At 42.8% G+C, this 22,235-nt stretch overlaps 1 protein-coding gene across 1 annotated transcript; it reads right to left on the minus strand.

Moving 5' to 3' along the window:
- Positions 1-723: 723 nt before the first annotated feature.
- On the minus strand, positions 724-22,137 carry PDE6B (phosphodiesterase 6B; the record flags this gene model as incomplete). The annotated part of the gene is made up of 22 exons (XM_079548693.1): positions 724-782; positions 1,845-2,001; positions 2,504-2,587; positions 3,251-3,325; positions 4,046-4,109; positions 4,880-4,987; positions 6,358-6,458; positions 6,991-7,078; positions 7,962-8,071; positions 9,123-9,230; positions 10,059-10,205; positions 10,971-11,036; positions 11,595-11,738; positions 12,706-12,855; positions 13,037-13,084; positions 13,235-13,301; positions 14,762-14,826; positions 14,934-15,008; positions 16,064-16,204; positions 18,211-18,300; positions 18,637-18,789; positions 21,727-22,137. 22 exons carry the CDS (start codon positions 22,135-22,137, stop codon positions 724-726), a joined length of 2,511 nt encoding a protein of 836 aa, XP_079404819.1.
- Between the last annotated feature and the right edge of the window lie 98 nt (positions 22,138-22,235).

The following is a 22,235-nucleotide window of genomic DNA, read 5'->3' on the forward strand; positions in this document are numbered from 1 at the left end:
CAGTGGGTAGTGATGACACTGCCTTCTCACAACCACATGTCACAGCACAAAGCCTGCGATAGTGCACAACGTGGCTCCTGTTTCTGAAGCCAGCATCTACTGGGTCTTGCAGCTGAGGGATCATGTGCACAGCAGCAGCCAACCCAAATTCCCAAAGTGAATGCAGAATTACTACTATGTGCATTCCTTGGACTTACAGAGAAATGTAGCCTTCTAGAACAGCTCAAAAGTTCTCATGCTTCATCCCCAGCTACAGATTTCTTTCTGATATCCTCAAAGACAGAGATTTAGATATTATAAATTTAGCTGTTCTTCACTTTTTCTACTCTGCAGGCTATTCCTTGCACACATGGACAATCTGGGAGATTCACTGGCTTTGTTAGCTTTGGGGTCTGCAGTATTTCAGTGCTGGAGCAGTGCTTCTTCTGTGGCCAGACAACCTGATATATTGGGCCAAACATTGCTCTGACTTGCCACATGCCATCTGACACCATCAGGTATGTTAAATGCAGTGAGAGTCAGGACAGGATGGGTCCCTTAGCATCAAGAAGAGATGCAATTAAGGCAAACGAGATCTAGCCCTTCCTTGGTTGGTCATAAGCCTAATTAAAATAGTCCAAGCAGGAATATATATTTTAAGCCAGGACTTTTTGTTGTTGTTGTTGTTTGTTTCTGAACATGGGCATTCTCATTTTGGGTGGATGTATTGCCTTGGAAATAGATCTAAAGTATACTACAGGTTTTTGAAGTTGGAGCTGTTCCTCCGTTGCAGGTTATTCCATCTGCCATACAAAAAGAAAGAAAGAATTAGAAGTACAGTGTAAGTGCACTAGAATCTCTTATTATTCACCACAGCAGAGTTTTTGGACTTGTAAGATATTGAACAGTCAGTGAAATACCTGCAGTACCTTCATCTAGAGATATCTGCTATGCAAAGTAACTGTAAATGCAGTTACTTTGGAATTGCTTTAGAGTTAGCAGAAACCTTCACTTAAATACTGATTACTCAGTCATGAAATAACTCTCCAAAGGTCATATCCAGAGTATTTATTTTCAGTACTTTAAGGATGGAAATGAGATAAGACCTGTAAACTCTGTTTGAATAATGTCTAAACTAAGGAGCTGTTCAGGGAGTAGCAGTGGACTGTAGTGCAACAAGAAGATGCTTCAGTGCAGCCTCCAGAACAGAAGCAGCAAGTTCTGACAGGGTGGTTTTCAGGCACCTGGAAAGGCAGCCAGGAGCCTTCCACTTCCACCTTTCTCAGAGCCAAACAAACCCTCAAGATATGAAGTACGTGTTAATATGAGCTTTCATCCAGTGTTCACTGCAGCTGATGGACTGATTCAGCCCATCAGATTAGCCCACAGAAAGTGGCAAATAGATTCAACCCAAATAAATTGGCAAGGTGCTAATTTGGGCTAGAAATGGGATGAACTACTACCCCAGGAATGTGTTAGCTATTTTCAAATCCTCCTGCTTCACAAGCTGTGAGATGGCACATCAGCCAAGCCTGTACAAAGGGATGTGTCCCTGCACTTCTCCAGGGACTACAGACAGTGCACAGAACTTCTTGCTGATCCCAGCTTCATGGGAGCTTGTGCTGCATGTAGTCCATTTGTAAGGCACAAGTAGCCCCCTATGCTTCTGATGCCTTTCTGACAGCCTGTCATGGTGCTAGGCCTTGAAGACAAAAATGTATTTTAGAGTCCTATTTTAAATTTTGCTAGTGGAGCAAGGCTGAGGAAACTATTCTTGGCATCTGACATTGTTGGGGCTACAAGTCTTGCTGCAGGTCTCAGAGTGTACTGAGTAAGTGAACAAAATGATCAGTATTGGTTCTGACCTTTCTGTGCAGCCATTTTCTCTTCCTCCTTTTTCTTCTCTTCCTCCAGAGCTTTCATCTTTGCATCATACTCATCAGCACGGGTCTTCCACTCATTCCTGTTGTTCAGCAGCCCATCGAGCATAGGCTGAATTTCCTCATGGAAACGTGAAAATTCCTGACCAAAATACAGCCATCAATGCCATGCAATGTGGAGGTGCTGACTTGCCACCCATCCTTTGCACCCAGGACTGGCCCTGATCCTTGCCTGCTGGGCTGGCTACACAAGGAGGGCACAGATGGCATGGAGAGGGGCCCTGCAGCATCCTAGAGAGTGCAGCTGGTGAGAGGAGGAAGTTCATCCCTCCTGAGCAGGGGGAAGGATGTGTCTCCTTCTCTCCTCCCCTCCCTCTTTCCCTGCGCCAGGATGACGACAGGGAGTTCTGTCTGCTGCTCCTGGTCTCATCTGGTATACAGATGATTCCATGCTTTTCTTGGACTTGGATCTCTTTGAAGTCTCCAAACGTTTTTTCTTCAAGAGGTAGCAGAACAGATTCACTGAGAGATGGGAATCCCCTTGTTATCTCCTCTGCCTGCCCTTGTGCTCCTGCGTTCTGTTGCTGCACCAGGACTCTAGACACTAGGACCTGAATTTTGTGTTGAGAGAATGGTGTGCTTACCTTATAGACAAATGTGCACACAAAGTCGATGAAACCCACTTGAAGCTTTGGGAGCTCAGCAGCTTTCCTCCTGTCCATCATGGGCTGTGGTAGGACACAATCACAGCATGATATATAAGAACACTGCACTGGAAAACACTATTCTTTTTTCTACTCAGTGTTGCCCTGTTGTGTAAGCTGGGCTGTTCTGCTGTGCTGTCCATTACCTCTCTCATCCTCCTCTGGAGAGAACTGGAATGGGTTTATTTCCTATGCTGTTTCTGTAGAAATTTTAGACAGCTCTTTCTTTGTCTATTGTGAGATCAGGGACAGAATTTTTCCTTTCCCTCTCTCAATCAAATTTCAATTTTATAAAACATTTCTGAACATGGAATTATATTTTAATATGGTCATTTTGCTTACTGAATCATTACTGTATCATTTATGTTGCATCTGTGGAGATATACTATGAAAGTCTGCTTAGTGATTTTCTTAAGTCTACTGGGTCTGTCACGGCTTGGGATATTCCATGATTTAAAAAAAAAAACAAAACCAAGCTGAGATGGGTGGAGACAATCTCAAGGAATAATTCTTGGTTCTTTCAACGCCAAATTTAAATATTTTCCCTATTTGAATGCCCACTTTTCTGGTGGATTTTGTCAAGCCTGGGAGCCACGGAAAAACACATCTCTCTGAGAGCATCCCTGCTTGCAGTGAATCTCTATTTACTGTCTGAACTGCGCCCTCTAGCTCTCACAGGATACTTACAATGGGCTGCTGCTGAAGGACGCTTATTTCTAAGTCCCCTTGCTCCCAGAATTCTGCTGCTACCAGGAGAGCTACCTACATTGCCAAGGAGAGAAAAAGTAAAATTAGCACTGATTTTGATTTCCAGATGGACTTTAGGACAGGGCTGACTTTGAAGCAAATATCACTTCTAAGCCCTGGGTTGCTCCATGCCCACATCCAGCCCCCGCCTTTCTGCTGGGAAGGGCAGACAGTAGCCATGGGATCGCACCTGAGTAGTGATGGCCCAGATACCGTTTTTGCACTTGGACTTGTCAGCTCACTGCTCATCTATTAAGAAATGTTTCTAATGTGTCCTGCAAGGATTTGGCTTGTGATCACAGTTTTATGGTTTTCTATTAAGACTTTTTCAGCTGTCCTTTTTTCCATACTGAACAGGAAGATGGATTTTATTTATTTTTATCCTCCTTTAAATTTTAGTGTTTCTTACCTAGTAATTGATTAAGTTCAGTTCAGGAAGGAACTCCTACCAGAAAAACAAACAACTGATGAAGCAGGAGGTATTGCACTAAAACAACAACAACCACCTGAACAATTTCCTTCTTTTTTTCTTTGCTCCATTTGGTGAATGTAAATTCCCTGCAGAATCCAAAACTATAATTTCAAAGATTGACTTATCCATCAAGAAAACTATTATTATGAAGTATTTTCAGTAGTTTTAGTAGGAAACTTCAACACAGTTAATGAGTAGCTTAGAAACATACAATGCTTTCAAGTACAAGCTAGAGAAATCTGGCAGTATGTCAAGCACCTGACCTTACTCTGGACTTCCCAAGGCTTAGTGATTGCTGACAAATCACAGGCAGTCATCATCATGGCCCTACAAACAGAAAATAAATTAGTTTCTTCTCTGGAGCCCTGAGGCTCAGGATGTGCATGTCCTACCAAATGTCTCAGTTCAGTGCTGAAGTGGTGGATAAAGAAAGGCAGGCTGCTGTAGCCTTGACTCTGACTGGGACATGGATCGAGAACTGCTTCATGGATCAAATGGGGTGCTAGGAAACTGCTCTCTTTTGACACTAGGAAGTTCATCACTTCAGTCATTGCTAGGCTGAACCTTGTGCCTGTAGGCTAACTCATCTGAGTTCCTTGCGGATGTTTAACAGTGAAAACTGCAGCAAGGTTGTAGGTACAACTCATCACAAGCACAGAGTGTTCTGCAGAGACTATGCTGGCTGCAACAGCATTGTGCAACTCAGATGGAGTTTCATTAGGAAGAACAACTCATGCATGAGGTTCCCTTTGCTCTGCCTTTGCAGAGCAATACATTTTTACCCTGTGGTTTTGCCTTGCTTCTCCAGAAGATCCAATTTGAGTGGACACTACCACATGCTGGCCTCCTCCTAAGGGCAATGCAAGGATGTACTGACTGCACACAACACCAGTGTGTTTTTTTTTTCCTCACTCAATTTACATTAGAAATCAAAAACAAAGGAGTGTATCAGCTAGGGACTATTGCTGCTGAAGCAGAACAATGTTTTTTAAAACCAGACCTATTGTGGGTGTGTGCATGCTTTGTAGCTCCCACCACCCAGCCCCAGAAGAGGGACACTGCCACATCTCTAACCCTCAAGGAGATGATCTACTCACATGACAACTTCTTTCTTTGTCGTCTCCAGAGACAGGTAATCAGTCCAGGCAGTTGTACTGTCATATGTCTTAGACTCATCAACAATCTTCTGAAACATTGTTCTTTTTCTTTGAGAAAAAGAAAAAAAAATAAGTTCCAAAAGAATGAAGTAGGTGTGTTAAAAATAGATGTCTGTGCTCCCAGTAGACATTTTCCTGGCAGTTGTGTCCTTAGGGAAGCCCCCAGCAAAACCAGGTATCTTCAATTGCTTCTTTTAAGTAGAGGGAACTATTGTAAATGGCTTAAAGGAATAATAAGCAGAGTAGTGAGACTGGAGCAGGAAGCTTGAAAGCATGTGCTACTTCAAGTAATGCATAATGAGAAGGGCTTCTGGCTTTCCTGACAACACAAGAAGGCTTTTTGCCTGAATGCTGAGCAGACAGCAGAAACTTAGAGCTAGCTTAGGTGTTAAAGCACCTGTAAGACTGCCTGTTGCTCAGTCTGATCTTGCTAATATTAGTTATAAACCTAAATATGGGAAGCAAATTCCAGGGAGGGATTTATATACCACACGCCCACATTTTGAGTGGCATGAAATCTTGAAAAATCTGCTGGTTCAATGCTAGTGACAAAGAAGGACCTTTAGGCCATATACACAAAGAAGCTTGACTATGTGCTCTGTCCACATTTTTTCACCTGGAATCTGATCTAAATTAATTCTTCACATACAGATGACAAAGACTAGCTAGTTCCTACCTGGTATGGAAGGGAAGTGCAGATATCTGTTCCCATACAATCACCAAACCTCCAAAGTAAGTGAACTGGATTAGGGTTGGGGTTAGGGTTCCTTCCTCGTAATCTTTTTTCTTTTTTCTTTTTCTTTTTTTACTATTTATATTGTGTGTAACCATCCTTCAGTGTAAAACACAGAAGTAATCTCTGGCCCTGTATTTCAAAGCACATTTTGAAAGTTCTTTGCTACTTAAGATGTCAAATATCATAGACTTCCAGCTTATGCCCCAGGAAATTAGTGGATATGACAACATGGTCCTAAGTTTTTGGCTTTGGTGAGTGAAATAGACTATAAACGGAATATTCACCTATAATGAACCACTTACTATTTGAGTTGTGTTGTTGCTCTCCCAGAGAACTTAATGGAATGCTGGCCAAACCACTGACCATTAGTAAGTATTTTTAGTGCTGAAATGTTATAAAAAAAATCATCTCTTTATTTTGGTTGGGGGATCATACGGGGCCTTGTTGTAGACAGGAGGCTGAAAGTCAATACATGATATAATTAATCAAATGCAAAATTCTTTTGAACAATTTGAATTCTTCCTGGAAGCTCTAGTACTGACATTAAAAACAGTCCTCCATAAGCAATGTCTGTGAAGATGTTTGCTACCAGAGGGGCTCTCAAAGCAAAACATCACACTTTGTCTTTGTACAGCTCCAGCTGCATGCAGCTCTTCACCCACAGTGTACGTGACCAACTTACTTGAAGTAGAGTGCCAGATCTGTTGCTATAATGGCAATATCCATCAGATGAATCATGTGCTCGTGCTGTCTCCGGTTGAGGTTCTGGCATATATTCAGTGACTGAAAAAGAAAAGGAAGCTGCAAAATGCAAGTCCTGTGCTGCTGTGAGCTACTGGGAATCTTGCTTTCTCAAAATTGCTTTTTTTTTCCAGAGCTGCAACTTGCTTCCCTAAGATCTGCTGGTGCCTGGTCTCCCTCTGTACTCACGAGCAGGGTCAGTGTCTGCACCTTGATACACCTTGAATTTGCCAATTTGCCTGAAATGGAAAGTTAGCTGGGGGGGTGTATTGGCCTTGGTTCCTCGGGACTACAGGAGACAATCTTGTGTTTCATGTGTTCCTAAAGGGGCTAATGATATGGCTTCTGAAGAACCCGGGTCATGCAAGTGTTTTGGTCACTAGTGAGAAGAAAACACGTGAGGGTGGAAGAGAATGAGCTGGCTGTAGAACCTCAGAAACCCAAACCAGAGATATACCCTGTGCTCAAACTGTAGGCCGTGGGTCACAGAATTTGACAGCCTGGTGTTTACTGATAAAAAAAAAGTCACTGCAGTTAAATTATTCAGGTTTTTATATTACAGTTAATAACAAACCTCTTCAGAGAGCAAAAACTTTCCAAAATCCAGGTGATGTCTCTCTAAAATTGAAGATCCATGAAGTTTTGCTAAGGGATTTTGAGATCTGGTAGCATAAGGGAAAAATAAAATATGTTAGTATAGCACTTAAAAAAAAAGTATCCTATCTGATATTTGTCATGAACATTCAATTTATCTAGCAAAAGCTGAGGAGTAATATTGTCAACAGGTGACTCTGCTTATAGTTATTTGTACACTGCATATAGTATTCTTCTGCCTGTGGATTTCACCTAAATTGTTTTTCTTGGTAGAACTTTTGTTGTTGGGCATAATGAACTTCTTGTTAAGTTCCTGAAAAAGTACGTTTTGGCATCTGTTAATAGGAACTGAAAAACCACTGGTCCTTGAACATCTTCCTAGGCAAAGTGCAAGACGATCTCATATTCAAAGCACTTGTGATGAACTCGCAGCTTCACTTACATTTTTTCAAAGCTCCAGAAAGCAGTGGGATAGCACAGCCAAAAAACATTGCAGAAGAGCTATGATCTGACACTACCTTGCTGTTTTTTTCAATCAGCTACTGGAAGCAGAACTCACATCCTCACATATGTGATAGGTGATAGGTTTCTGCAGGCAGCAAAGTCAGTGCTATGCACAGTGCTTTCCAGCAGAAAGCATGCTTCCTATGTCCAGGATGGTCATGGAAGCATCCTGCTTCTCCTGTGATGCTCAGACCACTAAATGCCTGCACTGCACCTGGCCTACCTTGTACCAACAATGTAGAGCTTTGGTTTAACCAAAGAGCTGAGGGCAGTCTGCTAGGAGGCAGAGCCCAAGTTTACAGTATGCAGAAAAGAGAAGTTAATTGACAAGTAAGACTGTTACCCTTCATATAACAGAGCTGTGCAGGAGTTTAGTGGGATCACAGCCTGAATCCACTCCATGCAAGAGAAGCAGGAAATGGTTGGAAGTGGCAAGAAAGCACTTACTTCATCTGGTAGAGGTTGTTGGTTCCTCTGTGGTCTATATCATGGCACAGAGCAGCAGTTACCATTGCAAAGGCTTCAAGGTCTGTGTAGTAGCGCTTCAGTTTGCCTGTCTGGAGGGTGAAAATGTGCATGCCATCTGTTAGTATGTCTTACAGGAAAAGGTATGGGACTGTGACTTGGACAACCCCCACTGAGACAGCCCAGGAGAACTGGAACAAAGATAGACATTACATACAGCGTGTTTAGATCAAAATGGGGAAGCAACTGGAAACAAAAGGTTTCAGACTCAAGTAGACGCCTGTCGTGTGTATATGCTTGATGCCCATCTGCAAGGTTGGTTGCCTGCTGCTATAGCAGCATTATGCCATTGGGGCGCTTGCACCCTGACAGCTACCTGCATGCCTTCAGTGCTGGGCCGTAGGGCTGATCCATCACAAGCCTATGGTGACTAGAGCACTTCTGATGCCTCTGTTCTTTTGTGGGCGTCTCTCACCCATGAGAAATGGCACTTTGCTACACTCATACAACAATCAAAGAGTCATCAAGATTGTAAAAGACCACTAAGATCACCGAGTTTAATTGTCAGCTCACTCTCACTACGCCCACCAACCACATCCATCAGTGCCACATCCACAAGGTTCTTGAACACCTCATGGAATGGTAGTCCACCACCTCCCTGGGCAGCCTCTTCCAATGCATTACTACCCTTTCTGAGAGTAATTTTTTTCTGGTATCCAACCTGAACCTCCCCTGGCTCAACTTAGGGCCGTGACGTCTCATCCTTCCACAATTCTCCAGGGAGATGAGGCAGACTTAGCAATGGGCTTACATATGTGGCTGTTCTGCCTACAAATGGGAAATGTGTGGTTGTCTTCATCTGAGCTAGTATCACTCATTGCCAGAAACTACTGGAGGAAAGGATGTCCTGCAGTCCTTCACCATACCATGCAGACGGATTAACCTGGAGGCTCTTCAATACCAGACATGTCTGTGCCTACAGTGCATGCAGTTAATGTAAACTGGGACCTCATATGGTGCTAGAAGTGACAAACTAATCCTATGTAGGGTTTGAAGGGAGCCCTGCATGTCTCCAAGCCATGACATCTGCCTTACTTGGGGTAAAGCCATGCCACACAACAAGTAGGGATTGTGTTACCTTACCATGAGAAGTGTGAACATGGTCTGTGCAACGTTGAAGCCATGGCGCCAGTTGTGGTACGTTATCTTCCGGTAGCCTTTACTGACAGAGTACACAAACCTCACCAGAACCTGAAATTGGGGAGGAGGGTGTTTGATGTCAGCTGGCTTGTGGGTGAAGCTGGCTGCTGCTGCTTTTGGAATAAAGACAATGCATAGAAATAATGGATAGCGGTCAGACCTTCAAGAGAGATGGCTCTGTAGGTCTGTAGAAATGGAATGTTTATCCCCTACGTGGTTATAGTACAGAGCATTAAGTATCAGACTGTTTTTGTCCACCTGTGTTCTACTTGTTTCCCTTGTATCTACAGAGGTTTTTTTCCATTGGAGAGGGAATAAGAGAGTATTCATTATTTTAAATCTTAAAGGGGCAGCAGAGAATGGCTGTTCTTCACATCTGCACCAGGATCGTCGTTCCAGAGTGGACATTTTGAATGCTTATAACTGACTCGTGCTGTGGGTAAGAAGCACAGAGGTAACCCTGTGCAGAGCCCTTCGTTTCCCTCCTGCACTCCTGTCGGCCACTCATACGTGCGGGAGGGACGTGCGGCGGGAGGCTTTCTGTGCAGCAATCCGCGGGTCCCACTAGATGGGGATAAAACACACAGCATGTGCCGAAACATCCCTCGAAGAGAACGGGGAACGAAAACGCGTTTTCCTAATCTGACTGACACGGACTGTTTCAAAAAGCCTTGAATTTGCGAAATTGAAGACTTTGGGGTTGAGTAAGGTTCGATAATAAGGTAGGCAGATTTTTGCACGGTGCAGTCTCAGTCTGTAGAGGCCCAGTAGCAAACGCATACTGGTAGCCCACAGAGCTTCCACCGCTGTACAGAGCAGAAGTGGCCAGCTTCATGCTCCAGACTCATGAGGTGGGGGTCCTGGGTTAGGGTTAGTTACCTCCTGTGGGATCTGGAACTTCTTCACCACGCCAAGCTCATAGTACATCTGAATGCCACACTTCACAAGCTCCAGTTCAGTGCAGTCGAAATCTGAGAACCTGAACTCATAGATTTCAAACTTGCTGGGCCCTGGGAGTTGCTCTTTCTGTGAAAGGCAAAATGGTTTGTTGCTATGGTATTTATGCTGTCTCTAGAAATACCTGGAAGTGGTTTTGCTAAAGAAGAAGTTATCAGTCTGATGCTGTTGGAAGACATCTGTTTCAGAATGTGACACAAAAACAGCCCTAACAGGGCTATGTTAGGGTTAGGGTTAGGGTTAGGGTTAGGGTTAGGGTTAGGGTTAGGGTTAGGAGCAATCGCATTACTTCCAAAGGACCTACATGCGCAAGGATGAACAACTTTTTACATAAATAAATATTTTCCTTCAAGGATTTAGTACAGATGAGCAAAAGTGTTTTCCCTCTTCCTCTGTTAAAATAGCCCTGTTAGTGGGGGAGGAGGGAGAACTTTTTTGGTCTGGCACAAGATATTGTTTGCATTCTGTTAAGCACTCTTTTTAATTTGATGTAGTTTGGAGAATCCAAACTTGTCAGGTCTTAGACTCAGGAAAAGTTTTAAAGTTCCTCATTCATTCTTGTGAACAAAATGTATGATAGTTCAAGGCGCATGGCATGTTCCCAGTTGGACTTTGGAACCCCTTGTGATAAGGAGGCACTAAGCAGGCACTTCACAGGAAGGCATTCTCTGCTGCTTGGTAATCACACAGAACACAGGAGGGGCAGGTGTGTTTCACCTTTGCCCTTCACCATGTGCCTCGTTGATATCTACCAACTCCAGCAACTCTCCCCTGCCTCCACCCAGGCAGTAGTTGTTTGCTACACTTCCAAGTTCACCTGCACACTGCCCTTACCAGAATACTTGCCAGCTCCTCTTCCTCACACTCGCTTGGCTCCTTCCCCAGCTTTTCTCGTGTTGGCTGCAAAGAGCATGGACACGTTACACTGACTACTATATCTTACAAGATTGTGTGCTGTATAGCTTGGGGGTAATCTAGGGTGAACCTACAGGAGGCAGCTCTGATAAATCATATTTTCCTCTCAGACCCTGCTTTTACTTCTGATCCTTCAACATATTCTTCCTTGAAGGAACATTATCTCTTGCTTTAATTTTGGCTTGTTTTTCCTCCACTTGAAAAATTCCCCTAGAAAATTCCCTGTGTCTCAGCCAGGCTTAGCAACTCCGTATCTTTTGTACCAAGATGGTTTTAGGATATAAATTAGCTCCTCTTTCACACCCTACAGCCTGCCCTGAGCAGCATCTGCATGAGCCCACCTCCAGGCCTGGCTTAGGCACAGCATGCTGGGGCAGAGAGCAGAGAGCCTCAAGTCAAAATAAAGACTTGTTCTGCTATAGTGTGAAGGCTTCCATGGCTGGAAGACTTTATATGGGATGGGAGACCTTGTCCCACAGACACAGCTGCTGTTGAGCACTGACCAGTATGCTAACAGGAGTACTGTACATTGCAAGTCATTACCAGAATTTCCTGAATTTCATCCTTGTCACACTTCACGTGGTAGAGCACCATATCCTGGGCGATATCTTTCCGGTTCTCCAGTTTGTTCATCTTATCATATGTATCTGTGTTGAGTACTGACCAGCCCAAAAACTGTGTCAGGGACTTGGAGAGGAGGAAAAAGAGAAACAGTGAAGTAACCAAAGTGTCTGTTTCCTATGGCCACAGAAAGATAATGCTGTATAATATATTTTTATAGAAACATGAGCTCCAGTCTGGCCCCAAGTTTAGCAATGAGCAATTACATGTTTGTTCCTCTAACTGTTCTTCACCATAGCAGCTCCCCAGCTGGTGGATCTGCCTAGATCTTAAGACTGTCCATACCATGCAGATTCGAGGATCCTTTGTCCTGGGAAAACTACTTGCATATGTTGTTACAAGTATTCAGTATACTACCCCATGTCTATGGGAAAGGCTGCAGTCATAACCATGATAGCAGGTTAGGAACCCTCATATCAAGGGAAAGCATGATGGTCTTGTCACCTTTCACATCTGTTTACTCATACTTTGTTTGCTTTTATCTTATTTGCTGCTCAGTGGCCAATTTGAATTGATTTTTTTTGCTTGGTTGTTTATTTCGTAGTAAAAGTATTTCAGCAAATGCTCTGATTGATAATGGATGCCAAGATCTATATGTCCATGTTGGATTGAAATAAAAAAGAAGCATTTCTCAGCCACAGTGGCTTCGATTAGCGCTACTGTTTGTAGATTCAGCAGCTGGCCACACCTTGAATCACAGCCACACTGATAACTTCTGTGTAATTGCCAGAGGGAGTTGCCCAGCAGTATCTGAGCACAGGGCAATATAGTCACATTACTACCTCATAGCTGCTGATAGCTAGGTGTCCAATCTAAGAATGCTGAAACAAAATAATCTAAACATAGGTGAATTTACAAATTTCAAAAGCATCCAACTTTCATTGAGTCACCTTCAAAATTTTCCATCTACTGCATAACCTATTAAGAAACTTAGTTGCAGAACACTGGGGGATGTTTGCAGGAGTGCTGTGAGAAAAAAAAATAACCTCTCTCAACCACATGAACTTCTTTCAGCCATGGTAAGGAATTATACCTCCATCAGGGTCTCATCCTGTTCATCAAATGGTTTCCCATCTTTTCTGTTAAAAAATGTGACAACGCCAACAATTTCTTCCTTTTTGTTGACTATTGGCATGGAGAGAACATTTTTGATAGTCCATCCTGATTCGTCTAGAGGACCTTCCTTGAAGAAATAGCAAGCAAAAAGACACCATATGCTTAATTTGTTTTCTAAATACAGCAGCAATCCAATTTCACATCATGACTTCTGATGAAAAAAATACCTATGTGCCTGATATTGACTCTGAATTACATTTCTGTAAGTAAAGTGGAATGCTTCATAGAACTAGAAGTGTTCACATTACCTGAAAGTTAAACATCTCGTCTGCAGCAGCATTCATAATATTGCAAATCTAGGGGATCACAAAAAGAAATACATACGTATTTTACAAGTTAGACACATGAAGTTGATTAAAATGCCAAAACAAAAAAAAAAACTGAAAAGCAGCTTTAACAAAACTTCATTTCAGAAAGCCTTAATGAAGTCCAAGCTATGCACTTACAAACCCACTTTCAGCCACATATGTTGGCAGTCCAGTAACTAGTGCCCAGTGATCCGGCGTAGGATTTCTGATAGAAAGAAAATGGAAAAGGATAATTAAGAGTATGTATTTATTGAAAGACGATGATCACAGAGCTGGCTGCACAATCTACATATGCATTTCACTCTCAGCTATCAAGCAGTTTTGTTACTTTCAAAGGACCTACATGCACAAGCATAATTTTTTACACAAGTAAATATTTTCTTTCAAGGATTCAGTACAGATTAGCTCATAGAATATACTCAGCAGAGCACTTGAGTTAAGAAAAAAGTATTCCTGGTAGTGAGGGTCATGTTTCAGAGCTACAGCATAGAGAAAAAGAAAAGAAAGTCTCCGGTTAAGAGTCAGCCAGATTAACCCTGCTGAATTTCTATCGTGGGAGCTTTTCTTGAAGCATGAAGGTGCATATCAGGTGGATATTACTGCGTAGTGGTGTGACCAGCACAGGTAAAACTTCTATTGTGTCCTCAAGGAGACCTTTAGCCACATCCTACAGCAGTTGGACAAGTGGTGAGTGGAAGTGCTGAGGGATGTGGGGAAGTATGCCGGTAGGCATCTGAGGATGTGGAGGGTGCATGTGTATCTATATGTGGAAGCAAGATACATGAAGATGAAAGTGGGTGGCTAAGAAGCTTGATGAGAGGGGAGCATTCTCACCAACTCCTGCAAATGCAGCCATTTATGTTTCCCTTCTCATGTTTTGTAGGTGAACGTTGAGGAGAGAAACACCATACAGAAGTAGCAGTTTGGAGAGTTAAACCACTAGAGAAGAGGATGGTTGGTGGGGGAAGAAGAGGAAGAAGAGGAAGTTGGTGGGGCTCTGCTTCTCAGAGCCCACTGGAACGAAGCCCAAATCTACTCCGCAAAACTCAGTGGCAGGAAGTGAAGGTGATTTTCAGAACAAGAGTCTCAGGGTAGAGTAAAGAGAGGAGGAAAAGTCAGAGACAGCCTTGAGGGGGGTGGCCAAAGGAGAAGAGAGCAGAAAAGAAGCTAGAGGACAGGCAGAGGAACAGGAGGGACTGTGTGGGTCGAGAAGATATCCAGATGAATGGTGGGCAGGGCTGCGACTGCAGATGCCTCAGCACCAGGGCAAGCTGGATGGGCTCAGAGGCGAGCACAGGAAAGATACCAAGGAGGAGTGATGCCTTGGGCTAGCACAGACAATGGCAAAGCTGCAGGCAGTCAAAGCAGCTCATTCTCACACAGAAACAATTGCTTGTTGCAGTGGTTCTTGGAGCCTGACTTACAAGCTGGGAGAATCCCACTGCCCTGGAAAAAACCTTTGTCCCGCATAAATATGAGTTTATATGAGAAATATGAGTAAATATGAGAAACAGCATCCTACATTCTGGCTTCTTACTCAGTCTTGTATGAGTCCTCTGCATATCTCTTTATGAACATCTTTAAATCAGGGACAACCTTTGTTTCCGCTGCACTCTGTGTCTTTACCAAGCACACACAAACAGTGGCAGCAGTCTGGGCACTTACGGGATGACTTTAATATCTTCTTTTCCATGTAATATATAATCAATCACTTTGTAAAAGACTATTTCCTGCAAATAAAAAGAAGAGCAGTGTTAAATATAGCAGTGAGATAATTCATCAAGACAATAAGACTGTAAGACTATGTAAGACTATAAGAAATATGGCTGTCACATACTCTGCCATCCGGAGTGCGAGGTCCTGAGTAAGGGGGAACTTCTCCCAGCAGGACAGGCCATAGATCAAAAAATTCCTGTTTTTCAAAGAAAAGAAGTATATTTAGAGTAGAAAAGTGCATTTTGCCTCAAATTTCAGAGTAACTGCTGCTTTACTATGCTGGTTTTGGTACTCTGTGAACAAGACATGAAACAACATGGCTAGAGCAAGGCTGGGCAGCACAATGGTGTACCTAAGCCAGAAAGAGTCAGGTGCCTTACAAGGTTGCATATGGCCATTTACAGCTTATACACAAGACATCAATCAGTGAAGAGTGTGGAGTGTGTGCACAGAGCAAGCACCTATTTCTGTATTTTCCATGTTCCTCATTTTCCAGAGTGTTTCAATTGGGCTGATTTTCTACCTCACTAAACCCAAAGAACAGTTTCTACTAGGCTATGTTAAAATGCTTTACCAAAATAATGATCTTTTAGTATATCTCCTCACATGACCAAGTGCTGTAAGGGCTCAGGCAATGTGGTGGAAATCAAAGTCAGTGGTAGCCTCATCAGTTAGCCTGACCCCAAAGTAAAGCAGAGATGCTATGTAAATGTTGCTGTGTAACTCCCATGTAAAGCTTGTCAGTCAGCTTGCAAACAATCAGAACAAATCGGAGCTGTAGAGGTAATTCAGATGCTCTTAGTCTGCATTTCCTTGAAACCAAATTTCACCTTGAAGCCTTGATAATGTGCATGTGGATGAGGTCTTGAAGTGAGTGCCTGTTTTGTTGCTCTACTGGCATCTCATTTTATTTCTGGCATCCAAAGACTTGCTGAGGCTGTGCTTGCAGTGTGGGCTTTGGTTGGGATTGATGCTTGACAATTAAACACGTTTGCCTCTCCTTTGTCTCCATTCTTGTCCTCTGCCTCTTCAGATAGTCCCATCCCAGTGATAAACTCTTTATTCTCTTCCTCTTTTCTTCATCCCATGTTTTTCATTTGTACAATGGAATTAAAAATGCAAATCAAAGCAGGAATAATGACTTAAACCTAGTTTGGAGTTTGACTGTCCCAATAAACCTTATCTCCACAAATCAGTCAGCTATGGATAGTAGCAATCAGAAATATCTGTAGCTCATCAGTGAACACTCACCTTCTGCTTTGTCATGTCCAGGAGGCCTACTGAGTACCTGTCACAATTCAGATATGCTCTCACTGTATAGAAGGCCTTGTGGAATTGCCTCTCAATATCTGTCAATTCCTCAAAGACCTTGTTAGCTGACCACAGCAGCACCTGCAGGATAAAAGCCAATTGTAAGCATAGCTTTCCCTTGAAGCTAGACTTCCCAGTTGTGTTTGCATTAATAAGGTAACTGTGCTGTTTTTTTTTTTTATACTACAGTCCCAGTGCAGTAGCAAAAGTGCAACTGCAAAGTGTAAATTCATTGCTTATTTACACCGGGAATTACTAAGGAGAGATGCATTCTGAGGACTAGTCATGCCATCAAGAGTACTATGCTAAGGGCCAGTCTTACAAAGGTAATGGTGCCAAACAGACTGTACACTTACTTTTTATATCCATGAGTAAAATCTTGCAAAGTCTAAAGGCTGGAGTTGGAAATATTTGAATCAACTCTTTCCTTAAAGGCTTTGCACAGATCTTGTGTGCGCATTGTCCTATGACCCTCTACCCCATGCAACACAGTGTGGATATAACCTTAAGAAAGCTTTTCCTACTAGGCCATTTCATCTGTAAAAATGGAGGTTCTGCAGTGAATTAGGCAGATGTTTCTAATAGTAAAAAGTAGGTCTTTGTGGTCATAAGGGGAGCTTTGTTATCTCTGAAATGATAAGGAAGCCATCTATGCAGATGCTGACCTTTGCTATTGCCTGTGTTCCTGATTGGGTGCTTTGCTGTCAGAGCAAAGGAAACAACAGTGCCAGTGCCTAGAAGTGCTGGTAGCCTCTACCTGAAGCTGACTGGACCTATGCTTGGAACACGGAGCACTACTGCTTGGCCACGGTCAGGAAAAGTGTGACTCACTGCTTCTCTGAGGGCTAGCAAACATCATATACAGTTCTGGCCTGCATTGTTCTCTGTTTCTGACCCTTGGGATGTGAAAGCTCTGGCACTGTTGTAAAGACTAAGGTCTTCACAACAGCAATACTACTAAATACTACTAGCATCCCACAGATAGGACAGTGTTGTTGCCATGCAAATTGTTAATGGAAAATGAGCAGTGGCTAATCGTTGCTCTTTTACTGCATGCAGTATGTGAGGCTGAAAGCCACAAATGCAGTGACAAGGATTGAAAGAAACGCATGATGGAAGGGCATTATGTGGTCTTCTACTAAGACTCTAACAGATTACAGTCTAACAAGCAGACTGTGTTCTCTTTGCACATGATGTTTTATGTGCAGGTGTTTTTTCAATATAAAAATCTTACACATCTTTGAGAATGTTGTTTGCTCAGACTGTACTGAGGTAGTTCTAAGTCTAAAGCAACAAACAGTGTTAACTGTTGCAGATACCTTTTGATCTAGATGGCCAAACATCTGCTAGTTGAGCTAGTTTAGTTTTTCTTTTCCGCCTTTTGTGGGATCTGCTAATACAGCGGTGACATATGAACATCTGATTCCAGGGTTCAAGCCCAGGTCAGAACGCCCTGCAGGATGCACTGGTTCTTCCACATCTTGGGTATGTGTTTTCCTCTTAGACTCCATGCCCCCCCAGGCCTGCTAAGCCCTCAAGAGGAATGAACTTTGGCTAATTGACCTCAGTTAAATTACTTAGCATTGCTAGATGGCTGTATCACCTGGACACCATTCACTGGTTTGTGGAAAGAACTGTGCAAAGAATAAACCATGGGAAAAACTTGTGACTGAACAGGTTCCATTCAAAATACCTGAAATTCATTGATTTCTAATGAAGGAGAGAAATAGATCAGGCAGATGAGAATCATTCTGCTTTCACTAAGAAATTCTATAGTATTTTTATAAGCATAAAAGATAATATTATAGTGTTCTTAATTGTTTTGGCAGATCTTTCAGTGCTGCTGTCTGAAGTAGATAAATGCCTCAAGAGTGTTCCATCACCTGAACTCTGCACAATATCTGCATTTACCAGCAAACAGACACGGTGAAAGACTAAGGAAGAGGGAGTATGTGAAAGCATCCAGGGGCTGTCTTTTCTTTCTGCTCTTTAGACACAAATCTCTGAAGCAGATCATCTATATTTCTGAAACCAGAAAAAGTGCTTTTGATTTTAAGATACAGCCCAATTTGCATCCTTGCTCTTACCTGGCCTCTTCGAGTTTCACAGTTGTGAAGATAACTCAAGTGATAAATTTTCAGGTTTAGGGAAGCAAAATTCAGGTACTTCAGGAAAAGCTGTAAAGAAAAACAATGGACTTGGGTCAAATGCAGTAGCAGTCTCATGTATATTGGATTTCGTAACACCACTTCAGCAACGTCATGCTAATTCTCCTGGATAAATGCTTTGCTTTGCACCAGTGTAAGATAAGGCTTATCCCACTGTAACTTCCCTGAAAGATTTCTGAGATAAGCATCTTCATAATAAGTCTCTTCTGTTACAGGGTGGGTCCCCTGTAGGGAAATTTACACCATGGTGCTTCAGTAAAGCAGACATCCCTAATGTAGAGGGATGTATTACCCATGTTATACATGTTGTACAGCAATGCAACAACTGAACTATCGACCACTTACTGTTTCATCAGAGTTGGTGAAGAATGGGCCGTTCAGCTTATTAATAGCCAAAATGACAGCAACTAGATCTTTGCCATTCAAGATGGGTGTTGCAAGGATGCTTTTTGTAGTGTAGTCGGTGAGCTCATCAACAAATGAACTGAACTGGGGACACTGTTCAAAGGAGAGTTTACAGATTAAGCACTTTAAACAATATTTGTAGCCTTAAAGCCAAACCAAAGCATAGATTCTTGAGGCAAACTGTCTAGAGAAAAGTTTTGCTTATAACATTGAGGAAGATAAAAAATTAGTAGAAAATTGCATAATGAACAGGTAATAGAACTAGTATCAAAGAACTGGCTATGGCTGCTGATTGATTGCAATACACGTGCTTTTTACAAAGATCTTGCTAACTATAATCATTTAACATGTTGAACTCTGTCAGAACAAGGAGGGTCTCCACTAATCATCCTCAGACAACTGACTTCCTTCATTATAGCTCCTGTATAATTTTCTCCAGTGTTGTATTAACACTGCAAGGTGGATGTAACCAATTTCTATGCAGTAGTGCGTAGCTACAGTTTATAAACCATGCTTTATATTACAGTCACTAGGAATCTCATTCAATCTCTTTTTTCTGCATGGAACAATCTAGACCTTGGTTCTCCTGATAAAAAATTGTTGTCCAGAGGATTCCCTTCTCTATTAGTGTATCTTCAGCCTTAGTCTTGCAGTTACAGTTTATCATTCCTTCATGAATGAAAGAGCAGCAGCAGGCATGGGAAATCAACCTGTAGCCACTATATGTGCCAAACGTTTTTTTACTGATACTGGGGAACATTAGGAAAGATGTTATGGCGACCTCAGTACAAACCACCGTGATGTTGGACCTTTGTGTTTGGGATAGTGGGCAGGATAGCTTTGAGGAAGATGCAGCAGGCACCAACTACGTTTTCCTGGCACTCTCCCCCAGCACTCTGAGCAACTCAGCCCCATCTCTCCAAGGAGCTTGTTGGACAGGGTTGCAATATGCAGATAGCAACAGCAGGGTTTGGCTGCACAAGGAGTCCTGTCCTTGAGAGAACTGCCATCGGGAAAGCACTAGGTCATGCTATAGGAGCAGTATGAAGAGAACTCAGTGTGATGTCAGTGTCATTGTCTCTCAGTGCCAAAAGAAAATGAAACATAGGAAGGGTAATGTGAGGAAGGCAGACAGCCCAATGTCCTGCACAATGACATACTCATACTTTTTCTCCTTCTGATGGGAAATGTGGGAAGGGTCTTACTGAACCATCATCTTCCTGCTCAGCTGAACGAATTGTCAACTACAGCTCCTCTTATCTGAATTATTAAAAGCCCAGAGCTTTGTTGTCTCTGATCACAATCAAAATGTTGCTCCTGAAAGAACTATCACTCTACCACACCTTCTCCCTACATATCCTCTACTGCTAGCCTTCCCTGCCAACTAGGGTAGACCAAGCATTTAAATGTTTGTGTTTCCTTCAAAAGAACTGTCATAATAGTGGAAGCACCTGAAAGAGTTACAGTTGGAGTGCAGCTCTTGGCTCCCAGTTATGAAGTCCTTACTTATTCTTAGAGAAATGTCTGAAGAGAGAACCTTAAAATTTTAAGCTATATTCTGATGCATATTCTGCAAAAGAATGACTGCAAAACTAAGTCAATATCTTAGTGTGTTCTATGGAGATCAAGGAAGATTTCACCAAAGCATTTGGATATGATCATACTAAGCAACAAATGGGCAGATGAACAGATGTCTCTGTATCTAGCAAATAATAGGTGGAGTAATCCCAAATGCCATATTTGGGTCACATGGATTTTAGTTTTATATCTACGATTAGGGCAAGCAGATTGTAATTCCAGCCATTCAGATTTATGTGATTCAACTGAGGAGTATAAGAGGTAGGTATTGTTATGAAGGCCATAGGAATAAAACACTGAAATTCCTTGCACCCCTCTCAGTACTGCACTGCACAGTGTCTGCTGAAAGAGTGTGCTTTTTGCTGCTTTCGGTGAAAATCACCCATACTCAGGTTACAATTAGTCCACATGCTAGACTATTTGGTGAATAAAGAATTGGTTGGATAGTCTCAGCCAAAGGGCTGTAGTCAACAGTTCTATGTTCAGTTGGAGGCCAGTCACAGCTGGTGTCAGGGCAATCCCAGATAGGTATATAGACTGGAGAAGAACTCACTGAGAGCAGCCTTGTTGAGAAGGACTTGGGAGTTCTGGTGGATGAAAAGCTGGACACGAGTCATCAGTGTGTGCTTGCAGCCTGGAAGGCCAACTGTGTTCTGGGCTGCATCAAAAGTAGGGTGGCACCAGGGAGGAGGAGGGAATTGTCCCCATCTGCTCTGCCCTTTGAGGCCCCATCTGCAGTACTGCATCCAGACCTGGGGCCCCCAGCACAGGAAAGGTGTGGAGCTGTTGGAGTCTGCCCACAAAGACAATCAGAGGGCTGGAGCACTTCTCCTATGAAGAAAGGCTGAGGGAGCTGGGCTTGCTCAGCCTAGAGAAGAGAAGGCTGTGGGAGGACCTCATTGAGGCTTTCCAGTATCTAAAGGGATCTTATAAGCAGGAGAGAGACCCACTTTTTACATGAACAGTAAGACAAGGAAGAATGGTTTTAAACTAAAAGAGGGGAAATTAAGATTAGATATCAGAAGGAAATTCTTCACTCAGAGTGTGAGGCAGTGGCACAGGTTGCCCAGAGAATTTGTGAAAGCCCCGTTCCTGGAGAAGTTCAAAGCCAGGATGGATGGAGCCCTGGATAGCCTGAGCTGGGGGGTGGCAATCCTGCCCCATAGCAGGGGGTTGTAACTGGATAATCTTTAGGGTCTCTTCCCACCCAAACCTTTCTGATTCTGTGATTCTATGACTATGATTCTATGATGAACTTAGCTTCACCTCTCTCCATAAATGCAGTTGGAAGCAGCTTACACACTGATTACTGGTGCATTAGTTTTCACTACACACCAATTCCAGTGCTCCCAGTTGTGGGACCAAGATGTCCTTCTGTCTCTTCACCCCTTTGAACCAGTAAGCATGCAAGCCTTTTGTCTACTGAGTAAAATGAATAAACAGCAAACCTACCTCACTGACATCCTGGATGTTCATGGTTTTCTTGGTTTGCGCAACGTAGCCCACAATGCCTAAGTCCAGCGGGTAGACTATCTCGCAGTCAGGGGAAACCAGGCATTCCTCCAGTGTGCTTCCCTCTTGAATGTTGAAAAGCCTTGTTGCAAGTTCAGGTGTGCCGTTTCTTTGCCTGTACATGAAAAGACTACAGCGATCAGCATGAATAAGGGACCTGATTCTTCTCAAAGTCTTGAATACAACTTTCTCCATGTTGATGCTTTCTTGCATGTCTTGTATCAACTCAAAAAGAATTTCACTTTCATTGTCATCGCAGGACTCTGTTTTCAGTTTCTTCTCAAAGTACTGCTTGGCAAAAGCAGGGTTGCCATCAAGAAACTTCTCCACGTCGTCTTCACTAATGCTCATTGTGAATGTCCTGAATCCTGTAGTAGTCCAATGATGTGGTCTATGCAAGAAGAACTCTTATTTCTGATGTAGTTCCTAAATTTTCATAATAGAAGATG

The sequence above is a fragment of the Tetrao urogallus genome, assembly GCF_951394365.1.
Source record: "Tetrao urogallus genome assembly, chromosome: Z".
Taxonomy (NCBI): Eukaryota; Metazoa; Chordata; class Aves; order Galliformes; family Phasianidae; genus Tetrao; species Tetrao urogallus.